The 23,387-nt window shown below is 42.6% G+C and overlaps 1 protein-coding gene across 2 annotated transcripts; it reads left to right on the top strand.

Moving 5' to 3' along the window:
• Positions 1–5,993: 5,993 nt before the first annotated feature.
• On the top strand, positions 5,994–22,988 carry thbs2a (thrombospondin 2a). 2 transcript variants are annotated; one of them, XM_062401441.1, is made up of 23 exons: positions 5,994–6,256; positions 6,578–6,649; positions 6,942–7,495; positions 7,752–7,836; positions 10,196–10,395; positions 12,160–12,300; positions 12,387–12,480; positions 12,872–13,042; positions 14,008–14,184; positions 14,518–14,691; positions 15,021–15,148; positions 15,259–15,411; positions 16,527–16,745; positions 16,856–16,963; positions 17,055–17,214; positions 17,288–17,406; positions 17,499–17,733; positions 19,036–19,263; positions 19,372–19,643; positions 19,730–19,827; positions 20,371–20,510; positions 21,036–21,066; positions 21,374–22,988. In XM_062401441.1, exons 2-23 carry the CDS (start codon positions 6,583–6,585, stop codon positions 21,375–21,377), a joined length of 3,558 nt encoding a protein of 1,185 aa, XP_062257425.1. In that variant the 5' UTR covers positions 5,994–6,256; positions 6,578–6,582; the 3' UTR covers positions 21,378–22,988. The 2 variants fall into 2 exon arrangements, with proteins under 2 accessions (XP_062257425.1, XP_062257426.1); XM_062401442.1 differs by lacking the exon at positions 21,036–21,066.
• Positions 22,989–23,387: the final 399 nt, after the last annotated feature.

Here is a 23,387-nt window from a genome sequence, read left to right as displayed (position 1 = left end):
TTAAACACTCCCACATGCAAACCGCTGCTGTCACAACAAATATAAAATATGTAACAGTGCACAGCAGATGAAAGTCCCTAACAAATGCTTTATTTACTCCTGTTTCTTTGACATTTGTTTATAGCCCAGCTGCTTTGGTATTTTCCTACATATTTAAAAAAAAAAAAAGGGTTTTGGTCTTTTCATGAGAGTTCTTCACAAGAGGAAACATTCTGTATAGAAATAACACTTTCATGTAACTGTCCTACGGTTTAAGAACAGACAAAAATATGATATTGGCTTCATGAAATGTGTTAATTTAGTTAAATAAAAAAATTATGGAAAACGTGTTTTGAGTGCATTAGTGCGGCTGTTGAATAGAAATACACAGTAAAGACAATCTGCAGCTTGACAGCTTTCTCACTGTGCTTGTGTTTTCTACTGTGTCTGGTAGGTTTGTTTTCAGTGGTCATTTGTCAGCAGGATTACACAAAAAGCAGAACTTGGTGGAGGGATTGGATTTAGTCCAGTAGCCAGGGAGAGACGCCATTAAATTCTGGTTTTTGATCCAGTTTTTTTTGTTTTTTTTCATTTCCTTGTGAGATAGAGGTTTAAGAAATAATGAACAAAGGGATGAAGGAAAATATGTGAAGACAATGTCCTTGGCTTTACACCACCCAGCACATTCAGTGAGCTAATCAGACACCAGTGCCTCTACCTGCTGGGAAAAAAGGAATTGGAAGAGGAAAAAAAATATATAAAGAATTGTAGATGCTAGAAGAGAAGCTCAAAGAAACATAGAGGAGAGAAGGAAAATATCAAAGGTTTAAGTTGAAATCAAGTCATCTAATCCAGCTGAGGCAAACAAAATATTGTTGTCATTACAAAATTATTACTGTAAGTCCCAATTGTAAAATTGTGATTTGATGTAACTCTTTATTTATTTTTAAATAAATATAGAATTTTTGTATTTATATGTAAATGTACAGGGAAATCTTAACGGCTCAATATAACTTTTATTTTTATCATTGTTTTTGTTTAAGTACATTTTGAGTGATTAAAAATTCCCCCAAAAATATAACGTGAGAATTATATATTTTATTGAGATTTTAAAACATCATATGGGCAATTTGCTGCTTAGAAATTGTTTTCAAAATTGAAATGCTTAAAGTAAAATTTATCCGTAATTAATAATGGAAAAGAGTTTAAAATAAGTTGAAAAATAAAAGTCATGTTATCGAAAGTGTGCACTTTAATATAGGAAAGTGCCTTGAAGAGAACTTTAATAATAATAATTACAACACATTATTTATATTTATTTTTTCACAGCACTCAAGGTCACCTTACAAGGCAGATACAAAACAGTTAAAAAAAATGATGTACCAAAAAGACCAATAAAATGAACAGTGAATACAAATTATTCCAAAATGGAAAACAATCCAAGTGAATGTGCCAGTTTAAAAAGATGTGTTTTGATACAGGATCACAACCGAATCACAACATTGCAGGATGACTTTGTGTAGTCTGTTGAGCTTCGGCAATGCTGCAGCACCTTCTGTGCCCAGGGACCCAAGGCCAGAGCTCCTCCTTCTCCTCCTCCTCCTCCTCCTCCTCCTCCTCCTCCTCCTCCTCTCCACTACACTGAAGAAATCCCACTCTCACTAAATGCAATTGTGAGAAGGGGAAATTGTCCTAGTGTGATTTCCCCATCCGTTGACACAAATCTAGGTAAGTATGAGTCAAAGTGAATTAAGGAAAACTAGTATCGTCTCTGCTTTCTTTGATTGGATACAGTTTGCCACGTGTATTCGAAGTTTCTTGTGTGTATTTCAGAGCTGCTACTTGGGGACATTTTACTTTGTCTTCAAATCCAGCAGCTGGCTATAAATCTCAACTTACTAAACCGACTGAGGAACGATTGCATCACTTTGACGAGCAGCATTTGCCCCTCGCTCAACATGAGCAACCGGGACGTAATCAATAGTGTTCTCACAGCCTGCCATCCTCCAACAGTCCTGCAGGCAACAAAGGAAGTAAACAAGATTCATCCCTCCTCTTAGAATATTGGCTAATCACTAACAAAAAGTTGGCAGGCCCACGGTTTGAGCCGTATCATTTGATAGTACCCCTTGCGAAAGTATGAACCTCTGAGAGGAAAGCAAGTCAAACATTGGTTATCTCATTTGGCTGCAATGCCTGGTGGAAGCCAAGATATGTGAGCCACTTTTATATGAAAAGTAGAATTAGATGCTTCAAAGGCAAACATGAGGTATCCAGGAGAAAGAATACTCTCTTTAGCAAGTTATTCTTCCTAATTGCTACATACTAGACAACGTGTATCATCACATAATATTTACGATGTATAAAGAATGCCGACTTTGCTGATTCCAGTGCTAGTTTGCAGAATAATCCTCGAGGGTCTCGTGATATGAGTCCCAGCTTGCAGAAATCGTATGGGACGGCTGTTGGACGGGATCGTTATGTCAGACTCTCTTTCAGAAAAGGGAAAGTCACACTGGAAGTCCCGCTGTGCTGCGTTTTAATGATTAATGGTGTGTGCGGATCAGCCTGAATGTTTTCCACAGTTTTCTTGCTCCCCTGTTGACTTCTCAATTGCCTCACAAAACCTTTTCAACAATTCATGGAGCTCTGTTCGGTAAAAAAAAAAAAAGGAGGCCTGCTGAGTGGCTCAGATGTTTGTTGTAAATTACAACCTGTAACAATCCATCTCAGAGGGAGAGGAAGTGCTTTGTGTGTGCTGGTAAAGATCCGGACATTCTGGTGATTTGGGAAGTGGAGGGATATGAATTATGAATGTAACGTTTTATGCCTCCTGCCAGAGCTTGAGACTGAAGTTTATGGCAATGACATCAGATGAGCCAGTGAAAACACACGTTTGGTTATTTTGTTATGAAATGTAAAGTGGGTCCAAACACAAAAAATATTTATTTTGCGTGTTAAAAAACAGTTTCTGCACAAATCAATACATCAGATACAAACACAGATATCTGTCTTCAGGTCAAGTGAAAAAAGCATGGTTGGAAAAACAAACCCCAAAAAGTCTGTTAGGATTAAATGAAACTGATCTGCGTTTGTTGATCAAAACAGTTGAAAATTTTGATTGCAACAAGTTGAAGAGATCTTTTTTCTGAACAATTCACTTCAGCCATGCTAGCAGCTCTGTGGTCATCCTGAAACACAGCAGTGTTTTTAGTGAAAATACTAACATTCAGTGGTTGTTGAGTTGTTTAAGACCACAATTATCAATCCTCTACACAAAAAGTCAGATATTTCCCAAGAATAATGTATGCTTGCAACTAAAATTGATTTTTTCAAGGTTATTGCCCACGCACAATACTGACATATTTTTTTACAGAATCAATACCAACGTGGAGGGTAGTGACAATGTCAGAGTTCCACCTCCTAAGTGGGGACAGCCCAGAGACTGTGTGTATGAAGATTGACAAAACATGACACCCAAGAGTGAAGCCAAGGTCACTCAAAATCCCCCTGGTGGCTGGTTTCAGTATAGGTCATAAACCCCACTGCTCCCCTGTTGGGGCTGTCATTCACGTGTGGATGTATTAGTGATAATTGTTCTGTTAAGTTTGGTTTTAATAAGTTTTATGATGTAATGAAAATGAGATGTAACAATACAATTGACAGCTGAGACTGACCCACTTTTGGCTGATTGTCTGTATCGGCCCCATTCCATTCATTTCTGCATAGTGGGAGGAAGTTTTGATTTTGAGCAGCAAGGATTCAAAATCAGATGAGTAACGACTGTAGTTAGTGGAGAGGTAAGTAAGAGAGGACGAGCACCGCTGCAGATGTTTGAGCACATTCTGTACATTTCAGTGCAGCTGTCATGCAAACAGAGCCGTCATTCCATTTGGGAAATTGTGCAATTATACTTTACAACGCCAGCCTTTCTAGCCAGATTTGTTCCATTTGAATTACTCAGCTTTTGGCCTGATCGACTTAAATGGGCTTTTTGAAATCAATACTAACTGAAAAAGACAATTTGTACAAAAAAATCTGCATTTCCACCATTCCCCTAACGAGAGGCTGTGAGATTTGCATGTTACATTTGTCACTCTCTCCAGCTCTCAGAACTTGAAACATCTCTCGTGCCAGGTTTCCTTTTTGGATTGTGGTCCTGAGTCACACTGAACCCTTTTTTTCTTTTGTTGAAAAAAACAAAAAACACATAAGCCTCCATGGTGAAGTCACAGCCTGGAAAATTGAACTGGAAACTCCAACTGTTTATCAACCTACTTGACATCCATCACCTTCACCTCATGGCTCCTCCACGTTGCTGCTGTTTGTAGCATTAACAGTCTTCTGTGGAACTCTTGTTGCTGTGTACCAGGTATACATTCCAACGTGGTGCCGTCCAAATGACCCCGAAATTTCCAGCAGTATCTTTAAAATGACAGAAACCTGAAGTGGGAAAATTGTCTCTTCTGTATTTTTTTTGCATTATATTGGAGCACTGCATTCTTGACTGCATGTCGGACATGCGTTTGTTGACTTTTAACAATACATCACACTATCACACCCGTTGGCTTCTACTTCCTCTCCAATAGCTCAATATTTTCAATTCCTCTGGCGAAGCCTCAGTCCTCAGGATTATTGTTTATCATGTATAAGTGTAAATGTTATGGGTTAAAGCGGGTCAATGTAGATTGTAGAAAAGAGGCACATTAGTGACAGTATATGCATTCTTAATGATGATAATTGTATTAATATATATAATGATGTATATATATTTGAAATATATGATATATATAAAACTATACAGTTGATCTTCGGATTCAGCTTCAACAGTTCTTTTATACCTTGGGTGATTAATGATTTACAAGAAACAGATTCAGATGTATTAAAACTCATCTTGAGAAATTGCAGCTGACATTTGCATTACCACATTTAGTGAGAGCAAGTCTGTGGACCATTTCAACTTTTTCCATCCCTGACAGTTTAAATCCGATGTCCCTGGAAAGCTTTTGTCGTCGTTATATTGTTGTGTCTGACTAGCCGTCCACTACTGTTTCTAATTCCTATCGGGTTAGTAAGTCCGTGTTGTAGAAAGGAAATCGGCCCATTTGGTTGGAAACTGTACGCCCCCCCCCCCCCCCACACACACACACACACACACTTTTATTCCTCTAAATGGAATGCACGTTTCCAATTGACGCAAACCATCCCTGAGACGTATTCCTATTGGTACACAGAGGCCTACCCACATCCAGCCCTGGGATCCCTCTGCAGGGCTCCAGCAATAAGACGGTGTATCAGCTTCTCTTTCCCTGGCACTGCAGTTTGAGAAGCCTTGGCAGACACCTGACAATCTCCAGACGCAGGACACTGCCTGCCAGCAGAGGGGAAGCATCCAAAGTGTCTAATGTACCAGAGGTCATTTTCATGTTCTTTCTTTGTCACACACTACAGACAGAACTGGGATCCTAGGTTACTAAGGTTTTTTAGTTACAACTTTGTTTCAGTCAAAATAGTTTGTCATATTGTGCATCTCTGCTTTATGCCTGTAAAGTCTTATCTTGTTTTCAAAGGGGGTAAACCACACATTTCTCGGTATTAACTATAATTCTGCTGTCCTTGAACATAAACAACGCAGATGAAGATCTCTCACTGCTGCTGCAACTTTTTAACTTCCTTTTTGGTTGATTCATCAGCATTAACTTCTTCCATCCAGTAAAAAGCTCTCAGCCCACCCCCTCCGCCACCTCCCCCCACCTAGTGAAAGTGAATCAGCCCCAGACACAGATTTGCGGGGGATGGGGTGGGGTGCTGGGGGGTGGAGGGACAGACAGGGAGGGGATGGTGGGCATCACGGTCACAAACAGATAGGAGGGGAGGAGGGGTCGCGCTCCCCACCTCCACCCCCTCAGTGCACGCACGGATCAGAGCATTGCGCCATCGGAAGATAATTATGTAATCTGTCCCTCATAAAGAGCGATCACGAACTGGTCGTACCTCCAGCAAGAGACGTTTGATTGACAGGCTCTCCGCGAGCCTCCATATAAGAGGAGGGAGGCGCGTGCCTCAGCCACTGTTGCGCCTGGAGTCCTGCAGACTGTGGATGTAGTGAACCAAAGTGGACTTTACGCGTTTTTCGCACGAGGTTTTTTCAAAGGGAGAGACCACTTTTCATCCGTTCGATCTTCGGCTCAGGTCACCGCAGATCTGAACTTGATCTTGAAAACGAAAACAAATATTGTCGGATATCTGACTGATTAATAAAAGCTCTTTTCGTCAGGTAAGTCCCGACGACGAGGCGCAGCAGCCTATTTATAGTTGCACTCTTTCTATGTGGAGAAATGGTCAAGCTGTGGTATGGTACCAGGCAAAGTTAACGTTAAGTGTAAAAAAAATGTTTTTGTTCCTTAGCAGTCAGTGTACAAAAGACACTGTAGGCTATGTGGTGTGTGTTTTCTTTGCCGATTTTTGTTCTATTCTATCTATTATATAATATCATCCGGTGTCACTGTTTCACTGCGACGCAACATTTGAAAAGGACGAAGAGTGATTTTCACCGCCATAAAAAAAACATTTCTTCTCTGTAATCTCTGTTTTAAAGGAAACATGATACTCAGGAGAAGTCTCTTCTTGCTGCTCTTATCATTTAACTTCCTCCATGCATTGCCTGAAGGTAAGTGGCAATCTTTTAAAATCTGCAATAAGCTGCAATGCATATTAATAACTAGTTGTCATACTATTATTAATGGTTATTGATTATGTTTATTTATGAAAGTACCTCAATACTAAGTCTTCCTTACTTTAGATGCAATCCTCCATTTCAAGATGAAACTGAAAACTTAACATGCTTCCATTTGTTTGCAATTGTTTTCATTGTCTTACAATAGTGATGCTAAAAGGTTTGTGAATTCTTTTTTGCCTCTAAAATAAATGCTATTTGCATTTCCTCGTGTCTAACTTTATAGATGGTGAGCAGGAGGACGAGACATCCTTCGACTTGTTTGAAATTAGCCAGATCTCGCGCAAAACTCTGGGGGCCAAACAGTTCCGGGGCCAAAACTCAGACGTCCCTGCCTACCGCTTCATTCGCTTCGACCACATCCCCCCCGTGAGCGCCCCCATATTAAAACAAATACTACAACAGATACAAAACAACGAGGGCTTTGTGTTCGTGGCCAGCATACGCCAGGACCGGGCCTCGAGGGGCACCCTGATGGCCTTGGAGGGCCCTGATGGCCGGCGCCAGTTCGAGATCGTGTCCAACGGACGGGCCAACACTCTGGACCTGGTGTACTGGGTGGACGGTTCTCAGAACGTGGTATCGTTCGAGGACGTAGACCTGTCAGACTCGCAGTGGAAGAATATCACACTTCACGTTCACGGGGAAAACGCCAACCTGTATGTGGGCTGCAGCCTGATAGACAGCTTCATCCTGGATGAGCCGTTCTACGAGCACCTGCGGGCTGAGGGAAGCCGCATGTATGTTGCGAAGGGATCCATCAGAGAGAACCACTTCAGGGTGAGAACAGAGCTGTGGCACTTTTGGGGCTGATAATAGTGGCTGATCTGAAAGAACAGTTTCCAGTAGAAGGAATGGACTCCCTCTTCAAAGTGTGGCTCAGTGTTTCCCTTGTCTTTCTGTGGCAAAGCCTCCAAATTTAGACTCTTAATTGGCTCTTTGCGTGCAAACACGAGTGTGAATGTCACTGTATATGGAAACATTGTATATAAACTCTAAATGCAGTGACCGAGTCACCTCTTTCCTTCCCAAACAGGGCCTTCTGCAGAACGTGCGTTTCATCTTTGACACCCCAGTGGAAGACGTACTCCTGACAAGAGACTGCGAAGCCACTAAGCAAGGTGAGAGTTTCTATCTTTAATCCTCAGCTCAGTTGGAGCCATTGTTTTGTTCTTTTATTTTTGGTACTTCCATAATCCTCACGATGAGTCAATATGATGACATTTGAAAAGTGTGTTTTAGCCCGATACTTTTCAGATGTGATTGGGAAACTTGCTCACATTTGACGCTCCGAGGCACGGCATCTGTATCTGCTCTTTGTAAAGTATCAGCCGCAGCAACTTTCCAGACCAAACAGTTTAGCGCTCTTTAGCCGACTTCCCTTTTGTGTGAATGTGGGTCAAATAGCTCGAGGATTTAATACGTGGAAAAGATCTCCCACCATTACTTCATATTTACGGAAACGGCCGTGTCGATGCAGTGGCTTGAGGTCGAGTGGTGTGCGTGGTGAACAAAAGGAGATACAGATGCTTACATTTATTTCCTTTGGCAGTGGAATCAGGATAATACCCTGGGAAAGAAAATAGAGAGCAGTGAGCTTCCACTTCCAGCTGCACACACACACACACAAACACATGCACAGACACACACACACACACACACACGCACACACACACACACACACACACACACACACACACACACACACACACACACACACACACACAAACACACACACACAGTGAAGTCATATATTGGCTGATTGGATTGCTCTTCTCAGCTTAGTCTTTGCTCTCGTGAGGAATGGTATCTCATGAGCCCTCAGGGGAGCTCATGCGAAGAGCGGGTGCAACTAAAACAATATTTAAAACAAAGATAACTCGGTAAATATGTATCTGCACTGTCTCAAGAGGCACCAGATCTGGAAACGGTGTATTGGTTTTGCTGTGACAAAGCAAATCCACATGCAGTTTGTGGGTTGTTGCCTCTCCCTGTTGCCACAAGCAGTGTTGAATTCCAGCTGACTGAGTGTTTTTTGTTTTAACCAATGTCAGCACGACATGGACCTTTTCAGCACGCCGCCTGGTACCAGTCAATGTTCTGCACTGGGAGCAGTTTCAATGCCAAAAGTCACTCATAAACCCACATGTCCCACAGATAAAAGTAAAAAACCTGTCGGGTTGGACATCAATGAGCAGGGTTAAACTAATTCTGTCTATACTTAAAAAAAAAAAAAAAATCCTTTCCTCTATCTGTTAGAAATAGAGAGTGTCTATCAGGGAGAAAAGAATGTCTGAAAGCTTTCACAGACGAGCTAGCACGTGTCCGCACACGCACACAGCATGAAGCCCTCCTGAGATCTGAATGACTCCAGCAGACTGAAGGGGAAAGAAAACACAGCAGTGGCTGCAGCGGGACGTGATCGGGCAGTTTGGGTGACTTCTTGATTTGGAGCCTTCTGCGCTGCAATTAATCCTCACTGATTTACACAAGATCCAGACACAGATATGCTCTGGGACTTGGCTGAGGGACAGACATACCATGGAGCTTTGATGTGTTTGCTCTCAGTAGCACACATTCACACAGATCATCTGGGAGGATAATTTTAGGGGGTAAGCTGAGGGAATATAGAGAATAGATGCTCATGGTTTCATGTGGTTTAATGCAAACTCCAGTGCACCAACGATGGCCTGTCCCACTCTGTGATTTGTGTTCTCGCCTGTCTGAGTCGTGCAAAGTTCAAAAACGACTCTGGGCTGAACGTCCTGCTCAGAATCGTGCAAAGAAGACTCAGCATTTATTTAGCCTCATTACGCCCTCAAACAAACCTGCAGTTGGACGATTGCATTTCCTTACACATTAGGCACTTAAGGACAAGAAATTCTTTCTTTCTGCCGCATGGTATTTTCATACACTCTGGTGTTGACCTTTCCAACGAGAGCATCTCAGGTGCCTGCGCTAATGACCAGCTGTAAGGCCTGCACCATTGGCTTCACGGGCTCCTTGTAAATCCATCTGTGGGGCCACTCCAGTCTGTTAAGTTCATATTGGAAGTGTCCACTTATCTAAAAGTTCATGGAGATTTATGACAGCGGTGTGGTTTTCTCATCATACGAAGAACACCCAGATCTCTGCCTCTGGAGCTCTGCGGTGCCACCCCCTCCCACAGTCTACAGTCATCTGTTCTGGAGATTTACTGTCGCCTTTTCAAACAAATACTTATTTTCTCGACTCAAACGCTGCTGACTGAACATCTGTTTGTGGGGAAGACAATAAACACCGTAATCACAACATTTTTGTGCTCTTTTGGCCGAATACAGCAAAACAGGAAATTGAATTGTTCCCTCGTCAGGGTCCTTGAGTTTCGCTCATCGCATCTTTCAAACGTGTTTTCCATCACCAGTCTCTGTTGTTCATTCGTTTTGTTTGCTTGCTCATTCAACCTGATCTCTTGTCCCCCCCCCCCCCCCCCCTTGCCAGATGACGCTAACATTGTGAGCGAGAGCGCAGAAATTCTGGACGTGAGCCCTTCCATCACAACAAACATAATAGGTCAGAAGACGGACGAGATGGGCGCAGATATGTGCGAACGCTCTTGCGAGGAACTGAGCACCATGTTCCAGGAGCTACAAGGCCTCCGTCATGTCGTCAGTAACCTTATTGATGGCCTGCAAAAAGTGGTAAGTCGAGGACATGACAAATGTGTTAACCTTGAACACAGTTTAAATCAACTTAACCCTGACTTGTATTTGTTTAAGACAAGCCTGGTCCGTCACACTTCACACACCAGTTTGTTGCTAATGTGAAATCACTACAATCTGTCTTTGTGTGAAGGAAGGAACATTTCTTTTGAGAGAATATTTACATTTTAGGAAAATATAATTTAAATTCCTCTGTGTGGTGGCCAGGAGGTAAGAGGATTGAATTAGGTTACTAGGTAGCCTACATCCAATTGAAAGCAAAAATTAAGTGGCCGCAAGATTGTTTATAGAACCCGGCTGACTCCTACTATCTGTGGCAGCGTGAGTCAGACAGATTTTATGACATGTTACATGTGGATATAGGAAGTGTTCCCCTGGCAGCGGTAGGGTCCAGTCTAATGTCTGGTTGTGTTTAAACAGCCCATGTGTTTCCTCTGGGAGCCTCCCAGCAATAAGAACGTCTGGGCATGAACCTTGGGGGAAAAAAAACGGCTGGGATGAGAAGGGTCCCTGAGGCTCTTCCAGACCGAGTGGTGTCTTAAATTCTGGTGCTGCACACTGCTGCCTCCTTTTTCCACGAGGAAGACACGCGCACACACACACACACACACACACACACACACACACACACACACACACACACACACACACACACAAAACTTTGGCAGTACTTTATCTTCTGAGAGTTCCCAAGTGTTCAGGAGTCCAGCCAGAAATCTCTTGGTCTCCAATTGGGTTGGAGGTTACAGTTTTCAGAACTAACTTCTCAGTGGGGTATTTTCCTAAAACTAAACAAAAAAAAGCTTGAGAAAAGAGTTGAGAACCACATTTTAAAAGCAACATTTTTATATATTTTCATTTTTACAGTGGAATGGCTTTTTGGTGTGGGTGTTTAAAATGTAAACAGACAATTTTTCAATCCCCCCACACACAGTGGCTGCAAGTGGAATACCATATATAAGGTCTCAAAGACTGGATCACAACATGTCTACCACTATCATCCTGTTTTCACCGGGATGCTGAAGGCAACACCCAGTTGTATTTATAAGAGGCAGGTTGTGTTTACTGATCTAGTTGAAATAATACCAGCTGAATTTCAGTTTAGAAACATCTCATCTGCTGGGGCTCTTTCCACAGTCTGACCGGCCAATTGTGACTACTGGGACAAATCCCGGACCTGGAAAAAGAAAAAATATAATTTTTTTACCAGCCATGTTAGTCTCTTTAATGCCCCCCCCACCCCCCCCCCCACCCCTCTGTGCTAGTGTATGTCAAGTCCATTCTTCACTGTTTCCAATAATTACCAGAGAAAACAAAATCACTATCCTTTGTGCCATAAAATGAGCCTTTGCATTTCTATTGGAAGGCTCTCTTTCCTCATGAGACCTCACTGAACTTGAGAGGGACGTAAGTTAGTAGGAGTGATTCATTGTAAGGGAGACAGGATTTTACATTTGGCCCTCAATTCGCATGATATGCATGAACGTGATTGTGTTTAGATGTAATGTTCTATTTGAGTGAGCCACTCCACTTGTGCTGGAGCAGGATGAACTTTTCCTCTCTCCACCTGGTGGAAAATAACCCCACACATGACCTCCTAAAGGAATCATCTTGTCAGCAGGTGTGAGCCCTTCACAAGCTGCAGCTGAATGCCATGTACCTGCAGCACGAGTGTGTCCTAATCACCTCTGACTGATCTCCTGTCCAACTGCAAATCCCTATTTTCTTTTGTTGTGTGCTCAGACAGAGGAGAACACACTCATGAAGGAGGCCCTTGGGAGGATTAAGAACCCTAAAGAGAAAAACATGTGCTGGCAGGACGGCCGGCTGTTTGACGATGGAGAAGATTGGGTTGTGGACAGCTGCACCAAATGCACTTGCCAGGTATTGCCAAGTCAGGAGGAAAAATTTGCAGGTTCACAGTGGATATGCAGTGCCGCTGATGTATCTCTTATATTTACTGATGGCAGGAGTCCAAGATCGTGTGTCACCAAATAACCTGCCCCCCAGTGGCCTGTGCCACCCCCTCGTTTATCGACGAGGAGTGCTGCCCCGTGTGTCTGCGTAAGTAGTTGGACCGTCCTATGAGTCAATCCACCCTGCATATAAACACAATCATAACCCCACATGCAGTTTTATGTATGCATGCTAGTTTAAATTAACAGAGAAATGTGTCGTAAAAATAATATTCCACACACATAAAATTTTAATACTGCTGAATTTGGAGCTGCCCGTTTTTCTTCTTGGTGAAAAATACGTATTTATTGGTGGCAGTATGAGACACTCACAGATGCTACTGTGGGTTTTTCAGATGAGGTCATGTGATAAACAGATGGACATTAAGATTACAGCCAATGCAGTTTTTTCCAATACTTCTTTTATAATTCTGTTTATTTCCCCTGTCTTGTGCAATAAAGCAGCAAAATATTTTCTCAAGTGCTTTAACTTCTTTTAGCTAAATACAGTGAGGATGGATGGTCCCCCTGGTCAGAGTGGACCGAGTGCACGGTCACCTGCGGGACAGGAACTCAGCAGAGGGGTCGGTCATGTGATGCAACCAGCAACCCCTGCACTGGACCTTCCATCCAGACCCGCAAGTGCAGCCTGAGCAGATGTGACAGTCGTGGTGAGGATACAATTGAAACAGTATTCCTTTTTGTCTATCTAAATAGCCGACACTTACCTAAATGGTACTTAGTAGAGTGTGTACCTCCGCCAAGAACCAACAGTCCCCTTATGAAACCACATTGAAATTCAAGAGGTCTGGATTTTCATGTGGATCTGCAACTACTTGCACACACTCATAAATATCGGTTCCCCAAACATGACCGATTTGAGTTTTTCCATCAAGTTCCATGAATTATTATGTGAGAAATCAAACAAAATGTTGAAAAACTTCCATTCCCTCAATTTTTACGAAAGCAGAAACAAATTCCTGATTCCTCCCCCTGATTTACATCGACACAGTTTAATGGGTTCGTCCCTGACACATAACTACACTGACAAATCCTTAGCTCCTGGGAGGAGGTAATCAATGGATTATGTTTAAGACAGTTAAACGACTTCCAATGGGCCCCCATTGGAAAAGGCATCCTTCTGAGTGAGGCTGAATCCAAGAGCAGGGTGTGCCCACTTAAAGTTAATTCCAAAAAAGACTGTGAGGGTTTTTCACAGTGCAATGACTCACCCATAGAACATTTTTAAAAGAGCAATGAACTTGATCATTTTATGAGGAGGAGACATCTCTGGATCGGAGAAGTGTTTGGTGAACAGTGGGGTAAGCATGTGTTATTGCTTGCAGCTTACATTTCACTGCATGTGTGTGAGTGACTGAATCATTTTAACCACTGGAGGATCGATTACCCACGATGACATAAATACTGGCAGCGGCATCTTAGAACATCTTTGAAACTGAGCACTCATCACCAACATCACATCATGTTTATTCGAGAAAACGTGGTGGTCCTTTTTTTTTGGGGGGGGGGGGCTTTTGCGAATTATAAATGTCTGTAACTATTTGACTGAATGAAAGTCTCGATAATACGTGACATGTGTTTGGATGCCCCCTGCCTGATTTATTCGATGTACCAGTTCGCCAGGACGGAGGATGGAGTTTGTGGTCGCCGTGGTCGTCCTGCTCGGTGACCTGCGGAGAGGGACAGATCACCAGGATACGACACTGCAACGCCCCCATGCCGCAGCTGGGGGGCAAAGACTGCGAAGGAAGTGGACGTGAGACCCAGCGCTGCACCGCCGAGCCGTGTCCCGGTGAGTAATTCACCTCGTGGGGGGGGGACACCCGACGGCAGCGTTTCCATTACAGCAGCTAGCGTCCATGTCGAATACCCAGATTTCCTCATGCCTCATGGCTCCCTTGAGGCGACACTCCCCATGTGTTTGGGCCTCCTGTCTGTCTTTCAGGAAATGTTGACCCTAAATCAGCTCAGTATGTTTTCTCTGTTACTATCGAGTTCCAGGCTTCTGACTGTGGCTGCTTTTCAGATTGTGGACCTTGAATTTCGACTTGATTTTATTTAGAAAAAGAATGGGTGGAAATATCCGTGCAATGACGTCGACTTCTGTGCCTCTGCCTCTTTTTAGTGGACGGTGGTTGGGGTCCTTGGTCTCCATGGGCAACCTGTTCAGCCACATGTGGTGGGGGGGTCAGAAGCCGGACACGTGAGTGCAACAGCCCTCAGCCTCAGTACGGTGGCAAGAAGTGTATCGGGGAGGCGGACGACAGTGACAGCTGTATCAAAAAAGAATGTCCTATTGGTGAGCACCAGTCACTTTATTTACACAGTCACTTCACAGCAAATCTTTAGTTGAAATCCTTCTCCATCCTGATAGCCATCAATGAATTAAAAAAGGAATAAGGCCGGTGTCTGTGGCCTTCGCAGCCACTCACCACTAAAGTAGAGATTCGAAATTGGTCGCATAAATCATTCCTCTTCCTTTTTTTCCAGGTTTACAAACCCTAGCCTAGATAATAACCATCATAAATTAAAGTTGAATCATTTAGCGACACACAACTGATTAGTCCAGCATTGTTTAAATCCTTGTCGCTTGCTTGTATCCATTCTCGTCTTCTAAATCTCTTGCAGATGGCTGTCTGTCTAACCCATGCTTTGGGGGAGTGGACTGCAACAGCTCTCCAGATGGATCCTGGGAATGTGGCCCGTGCCCTGTTGGTTTGCGTGGAAATGGCACCCACTGTGAAGACATTAACGAGGTAAAAGCTCCTCATTGTTTCTTGGTGCATTAACCAGACCCGTGTTCATGCGTTCATCCATGTTATTATTTGTTTTGCGATGTACTGATGTTCTTCTTTCCCTCCTCCAGTGTGACATGGTGCCTGATGTTTGCTTCAAGATGAGTGGATCGCGACGCTGCATCAACACCAACCCGGGTTTCCACTGCCTTCCCTGTCCAAAGCGATACAAGGGCAACCAGCCCTTTGGTATAGGCGTGGAGTCTGCCAACAAGAACAAACAGGTGAGTTGAAGCTACTCTTAGTCTGTGTCAAATTATGGATTGGACGCCATTCAAACCCGGAACATAACGTTTGAACAAGCGCGAACCGAACGCTGTAAGGGTGAAGGAGATGATGTTGACCTTTAGCCCCAGGCAGATTTTCAAAAGCAGTTATGTGGATTTTTCTGTGTCAGATCCGAATTTATGAATGATGGAGGCAGCAGCTCTGGTGATTTATAAGCCTCGTTCTTGCAGTGAGCGTCTGCACAGTGCCAGAGGGGAGGCCCTGGCCATATATTAATGTGACCCAGGGTAAGCAGAAGGAGAATCGGGCAACCTGCTAAGAACAAACACCTGTTGTACCTCTCTGGTATTCTCATTGCAAGATCAGAGATGGATTAAACAGCTCTTTATGCTGTATTTTTTTTGTATAAATGTTAAAAAGATCCGGGCTTTTATTCTAGATACTACTTCATATTTCCCATTTCCACTCCTGCCCTAAATTTTATCCATGTGGTATATATCACATTACCAAAGTCAAACATACAAATTTTCTCCCATGTGATTACTAAATCCTCACAGTCCTGACAAAGCAAGCTTTGCCACCCTGACTGCACTTGCATAACGTCTCTAATGGAGAAGTCTGAAACTCTTTGGCTTCCGCAGCTGCGTGTCTCTGACCTGACGCCCTGATCCCTCTAATTGATTTAAGGAGCACGGGAATTGTCTCATCGCTGGCATTAAGGGGCTCCGCTTCACAGTTTTGATCAAAGGTCTGGTCCTGCTGTCACTTGCTGCTCCATGAGCTCATGGAGTGGCATCAAAACTGGAGTTACTCTTCATCCTCTGGTAATGAGTGGCAGCTGTGAATACCTTGTGCTGCAGCACAGGGCGTAGTGGGACGTATGTGGGATTTCGTGAAATCAGCAGTGCCCAGAAGTGCTACACAGTTTGGCTTTGCTCGAAATCTCTCGCTTAATCCTTTACTTCATTTTGGAGAAGACCTCAGTTTGGAGTTGCCTTCTAGAAGGACTTTTTTTTCACTGAGGAAAATCTTTATTTCGATTTCATGCAATTCACATTCAGTGCCCTTGAACTGCTCTTATTCAGTTCCACCTGCCCTTTATTTCCTTTAGGTATGTGAGCCAGAGAACCCATGCAAGGACAAGACCCACAACTGTCACAGATTTGCCGAGTGCATCTACATCAGCCACTTCAATGACCCCATGTACAAGTGTGAATGTCGGACCGGTTACGCTGGAGATGGCTTCATTTGTGGGGAGGACTCAGATTTGGACGGCTGGCCCAATCAGAACCTTGTGTGTGGTGCCAACGCCACTTATCACTGCAAGAAGGTATTTCATTGATATCCATCATTTTATTTTATGTAGCCTAACCCCTAACCTGTACTCAGTCTAAACAATTATATATCTGAAGACTTCTGAATGTAACGTTGCTGTTTCAGGACAACTGCCCCAGCCTTCCCAACTCGGGACAAGAAGACTTTGACAAAGATGGTCAAGGAGATGCTTGTGACAAGGATGATGACAACGATGGAATAATTGATGAGAGGGTACAAGAATCATATGGACATACTTTCTATTCAATGTTCAGATTCTTTTTAATCAAAGAATTTCCTAACTTGTTTGTGCTTTCCCCCACAGGACAACTGTGCCCTGCTTTTCAATCCTCGCCAGTTTGACTTTGACAAGGATGAAGTTGGTGACCGGTGCGACAACTGTCCCTATGAACACAACCCCGCTCAAATAGACACGGACCACAATGGAGAAGGGGATGCCTGCGCAGTGGACATTGATGGAGATGGTAAAATAGATAGTAAAAACTACTTTTATATAAATTCTTGTGAAAATCCTCTAACGTACTGCCTTTTTTCCAGAAATTCTGAATGAGAACGACAACTGCCCCTATGTGTACAACGTTGAACAGAAGGACACTGACATGGATGGAGTTGGTGACCAGTGTGACAACTGTCCAATGCTGCACAACCCCGACCAGGTACTGTCTCACACATATAAGAACAAATCCAATCTAAGACTAAACAAAATAGGCTTGCGTTAACACAGTTTACATCAACGTTTATCCACCAGACTGATGTGGACAGTGACCTGGTTGGAGATCAGTGTGACAACAACCAGGACATCGATGAAGATGGTCATCAGAACAACCTGGATAACTGTCCCTACGTGGCCAACGCCAACCAGGCCGACCATGACAAAGACGGAAAAGGAGACGCGTGTGACTATGACGATGATAATGACGATATCCCTGACGACAAGGACAACTGCAGACTAACACCGAACACAGACCAGCTGGACTCTGATGGTGAGGATATCATATTTAATGTTGCAGTAGCAGTTGATGTTACATAGAAACTACAGATTATTTGTGTTAACATTTGTCAAAGGTATCTAACTTCAGACTAGCCAAAAAATAACTGTCATAAGGACACAAAAATAGTTGCACCACAATGTTTACTCAGTAGCTTTGGAAGCTTTGGAATGTTTTGTTAGCTTCTTTAGCAGATTTCAGACATAGTATGCTCATATTCAGGATCACAATTTAAATTGTCTTATTACTTAAGAGTTTACACACACAAAACAAAAACACCCCTTTCCTCAGGCTGTCCATTGCTGCAGCTCCTCTTTCAGCCTCTGTCTGAAACATTTGGTTTTAGTTGTTGTCTCTTTAAGGACCCCCTTCCAATAAAGCCCAGTCTGCTCTGATTGGCCAGCTGGCTCCCTCTGGATATTCTGTGGTGGAGTTGATCTCTCTTTACCACAGATCTGGGTCTTTTTAACTTTCTAGAAGTTCTTTGCACTCAATGATTGTGAGTTCATTCTTGACCTCGCCAGCAGCAGTAGACAAAATAACTACCTTCAATCTCATATCAAGATCAATCTTATTTTCCTAATTTGAAAGTAGCTGGAAATGGATAATCCATAGCTTTGTATAAGGCATAGTATAACTTAGCAGTTAGCTTCACTGCTGCGGGTGTGAAATGTGGTGGCTGTCACAAAGACTCAGCGACTGTGTTGGCTTGTGTGAAGTCATTCTCGACGAGCCCTAGGAGTAAGCAGGCCCTGCCGTGAAGATTTTGTTTCCTTTAGGCTTCATTAGAGAGTAATCCACAGTGTCCTGTTTGAGCAGGGTTACCTGGAGTTTGTACAGTTGTAAGTAGAAATGCACAGTCTTCACAACTCATTAAGGATTGTTAGAATCAGTTTTGCTTGTCGTGCAACAAGAAATGATGACAGAAGCAAACTACCTCCGCACAGTGGCCTACATCAGCCGCTGGCGTCCGCTCTAATGCGAGCTCTTGGCCTGCAGCTCGGCTCTAATCGACTTCAGGCTTCAGAGAGTTACAAGTATCAGTGGAAGTTGTCAGAGCATGAGAAGATGGCTGATTTGGCTTCATAAACTTGGCCAAGATATTACAACCAGTTTTCTGGGACGAATGGCAATTTTTTTTCAATTCATTTTTAATATTCTAACTGCTGGGGGAGTATTATTACACTCACGTTAGCTGACTTCCAAATTTTCCAACCTGGGGAAAAATGCATTCATGTCTAATTTAAATTAGGTCAGACCTCCTTATTCACTGTTGTTTTTTGTTTTATTTTACAGGCGATGGAAGAGGGGACGCATGCAAAGATGACTTTGATAACGACAGCATCCCAGATTTTCTTGATGTGTGTCCAGAGAACAATGCCATTACTGCCACAGACTTTAGGAAGTTCCAGATGGTCCACCTGGATCCTAAGGGAACAACTCAGATAGATCCCAACTGGGTGGTGAGACACCAGGGCAAAGAGCTGGTCCAGACGGCCAACTCTGACCCAGGCATTGCAGTAGGTGAGAAGCACTCGTGTTTTCTCTCCAACCTTTTCTTTTTTAATTTACTTCTATGAGACCCCATTGAACAGAGTCCCAACCGTATAGGTTTCATTCACTCCATTGCAGGTTTTGATGAGTTCAACGCTGTGGACTTCAGTGGAACGATGTACGTAAACACAGACAGAGATGATGACTACGCAGGCTTTGTGTTTGGCTACCAGTCGAGTGGGCGCTTTTACGTGGTCATGTGGAAGCAGATCACACAGACTTACTGGGAGGACAAGCCTTCCAAGGCCTTTGGCATCTCTGGTGTTTCACTCAAAGTTGTCAACTCGACCACTGGCACTGGAGAAAACCTCAGGAATGCTCTGTGGCACACGGGCAACACTCCCGGACAGGTGGGCTGCAGTCGAAACACTATTTGTTCTGTTTTAGAAGCTGTAGAAGTGTTCATGTTAAACGCTGTTTGAACTATTTCACGCAGGTGCGTACTCTGTGGCATGACCCCAAAAACATTGGCTGGAAGGATTACACAGCCTACAGGTGGCATCTGATCCACAGACCAAAGACTGGGTTTATAAGGTAAGAAACTAATTTGACCCGAATGTGTTGACAACCTGTTGTTTTTCTGTTTTAATGACTTGCAGGACATCAAAGACATATAGTATTCTTGTAATTTTATGTAGTCTGTTATACATCTTGAATGTAGTATTTATATCACAGGTCTGACACACAGTGAAAAACACCATAGACACACTTGTCTGTATGTAAAGGGGATATATATACGTGTTTGGAGATGGAGGCTCTAATGGCCAGTTGCTTCCTTCCTGTATGGAATTTCCTGGTTCTCCACACGCCTGCATCGGCTTTATCCGGCTTCCTGCCACAGGCGAAAGACATGCAGATTAGGGTTCATTTTGGTCTTTAAATTGCCCTTGGGTGTAAACGTGTATGAACAAATATGTCTGCTATGCAGTACCCTGTCGACCTTTCCTTGGTGAATCCCACCCTCTTGCCCGATGCCAGCTCCCCCCCTGTGACCCCGCAAAGGATAAGCATTGTCGATAATTGATGACGGATGATCTCAACACATAAATAAGTCCATGTTTGTCCCGTGTTTTGCAGGGTCGTGGTCTACGAAGGTAAACAGATCATGGCTGACTCAGGACCAGTTTATGACAAGACGTTCGCCGGGGGAAGGTTAGGCTTGTTTGTCTTCTCGCAGGAGCTGGTGTTCTTCTCCGACCTCAAGTATGAGTGCAGAGGTTAGTACAAACACTTCCACCACTTTGAAAGTCACAACCACAAATGTTCCTGACATCTCCTGTATGTACATGTATGAGTGTGTGTGTGTGTGTGAAATTAAAAGGATTTTCCATTTCATCACGTGCATTACGGGAATTCTTGCTCAATCTAGTCAAGACCCAATTTTTCAACCACAACCTCAGGGGACAATAGCAGCCATCACCATGTTTAGATTGTGTAAAAACAATGGTGTAGTTAGTTTGGATTTGTTTGACTGCAGCTTTTCAAGTTGAGATAAATTATTTCCAAAAGGGAAAATGCACTGAATTCTTTTGATATGACTGTACGATGAAAATATTCTAAATTACTCAACTCTCTCATTAGGAATATCGGCTTATATTACATGATCACAAGGTAATTGTGTGTCTGTTTGCTGTATGTTTGTGTATGTAATGCAAGCAAAGAAACTGGAGGGGGAGGGGTTCTCCATGTTTGAGTGATGTGTGTCAAGTCTTTAAATGTTCAACATCTTTTCCAAACCTCAGATAAGCCGGAGTTGCCGACAATGTTCACAAGGTAATAATAAGAGTAGGTTTACACTTTGTGTGTCGGCTAAAGCAAAAAAAGAACAACAAAAAAAGAGTCACGCTACGTTTCTGCTTGTCAGCTTGCCCACGCACACATCACCACAGATGCATTTTGAAAGGCCTTGTGTGAGGGTCCCATGACTTTCCACGTCTCTGCAAACGCCGCACGCTTTTTGATGCGCACCGTGCACATGTTCTCGCTACACTTTGGCACTATTGACTGCGTGAAACTCTCTTTTCTTTTACGATAATAGATGTTTGATCTAACAGAAGCTGTCTCCTCAATCTTATTGCAGATAACTGAACAAAGCCAAGAACAAAACAACAAAAGACGAACAGAAGAAGGTTAAAAGAAGAGAATCTCCCAAAGCAAACTTGACACACGCCATCGCCGAATCCATCTCAACATAAATGAAACTTTCCGTGCGTTTCCATGTGACTTGATGCATTCGCTGGAGAGGAAACCAGGGCAACGGTTTCTGTTTTCCTGGTGACATATAAACTTTTCCCAAGCTGGAAAAGACAAACTTGAGCGGAGAAGTTTTTAAAGGAAAGAGGCTCTGCAGAATATTTTAGTATAGCTAGTGTAACGACATATGTCTACATGTTTAAAGGACTAATTGTACAACCACTTACATAATGTATGACCTTTCCAACCATTTCTTTCTTTCTACAATATGTAAGCGACTCACTTCTTCTATGCTTCATACGTTTACATTCAGACGAGGCTCATTCGTGGCTTCTGACAAACATAAACTGTACCCAAAGCCTGATCATTTAGCTGTCCATTACTCTTTCTCTTCATGCTTTTCATCCTGAATGTTTTTTTTTTCCTACTGGAGAACTTGAGTTAACAATCTAAATAAGCCATTTTAGTAAGTGCCAAAGATGTTTATACTTAGTCTGTATAATAATTCCTTTTGTAAATTATTTATGCCCTGCTCGTTTTGTTCTCTTGTTTCCATTTATGCTTGTAAATAATTATTTATTTGTTTACACTGACACAACACATCGACTAACACAAACATCAACACATTATAGTATTGCAAGTTTTTTTCTCTCTCTTTTTTTTGCTGTTGTCATGCACTTCCTTCCACTTGTTAGTTTTTCAAATCTTTAAGACAAACTGCAGCCTAAAGGACAAACATCAGCGGCTTTTCTAAATAATCACACTCATAAACACAGCGTGTGTTTGTGTGTGTGATCGTGGCCGCCAGAGAAAGTTCTCTCTCCTGGGATGTGTATGTTGAAGAAAAACCGCCACTGTGTTTATTGCTGTAGCCGCGCAGACAGGGCCTCATTGTCTTTGACGTTATGCATCACTTTGGTACACGTGGAAATTTTTTCTGGTCTCGTACTATAGGATCTTATAAACAATAACAATGGCTGCAGATTGGGCTACTGCCACTGCTGCAGGCACCCTTTTCTTTCATAGTATTATTCTTTATTATCTGTAAAACAGTGACAAAGAAAGAAAAAGTAGAATATATCAAGGTCATAGAATCAGTTTGAAAGGTATGGGTTCAAAAGAATTGCAGTTTAAGTGCCTCTTACCCAGTAAACCAACAGCTGTGTGGGCAGTTACAGTCACGATGTGTGATGGAGGGATGAAGATGAAACGCAGTGAAAACATTTTATTACTTTTATTTTCATATAGTCGTAAGTGTCAGTCAGGGATGTTGTGAAACGTGTGGTGACTGTGTGGTGTGGGATCGAGGACGTGTTTGTGTGCGACCTCGTTGACGAAAAAGTCTATCAGTTTCATTTTCTTCAGTCTTGTTCTCTTTGTTGAAAGTTTGCAATGCACAAAATGTAAATGTTTGTTTTGTATTCTGGGCTTGTTCGATTTACGTTTTCTACGAACATTAGTGTAAGATTGTTCTGTTTCATAAATAAATCACTTGTACACTGTTTGGTTGATTATGTATATGTGGTATCCCATTATACACATCTACTGCCATATAATGCTTTTTAACCAACATTGCTCATACAACATAAAACACTAGTTAAAATACATTTTAAAGGAATTGGCTGGTGCAACAAAAAAAAAAAACATCAGACTGTCTCCTTATACTTTCTGAATTTCCTCACACATTCATTTTGATTTCTAAAAAATTTAATTTTAAAAACCTGCCACGGAATTTGTATTACATTTTTTAAAGGCTTGTTAATTACCAGAAACGGGTGGATGCTGTCGTTGCTAGGAAATAAGAAACGACAATGTCCATCTTTATATATGGTCTATGGTTTTATATATATAGATATATATATATATAACTTTAGACCTTAGAGATTTAACCTTTAACCTTA

This window comes from Platichthys flesus, chromosome 12 (genome assembly GCF_949316205.1).
Source record: "Platichthys flesus chromosome 12, fPlaFle2.1, whole genome shotgun sequence".
NCBI lineage: Eukaryota > Metazoa > Chordata > Actinopteri > Pleuronectiformes > Pleuronectidae > Platichthys > Platichthys flesus.
This window is presented reverse-complemented; position numbering and strand designations above follow the sequence as displayed.

Coding starts and splice junctions, on each gene's coding strand:
- thbs2a (XM_062401441.1), top strand. CDS start 6,583: ATGATACTCAGGAGAAGTCTCTTCTTGCTGCTCTTATCATTTAACTTC. Junction 14,692..15,020: donor CAAAAAAGAATGTCCTATTG/GTGAGCACCAGT, acceptor AATCTCTTGCAG/ATGGCTGTCTGTCTAACCCA. Junction 16,964..17,054: donor ATGGAATAATTGATGAGAGG/GTACAAGAATCA, acceptor TTTCCCCCACAG/GACAACTGTGCCCTGCTTTT.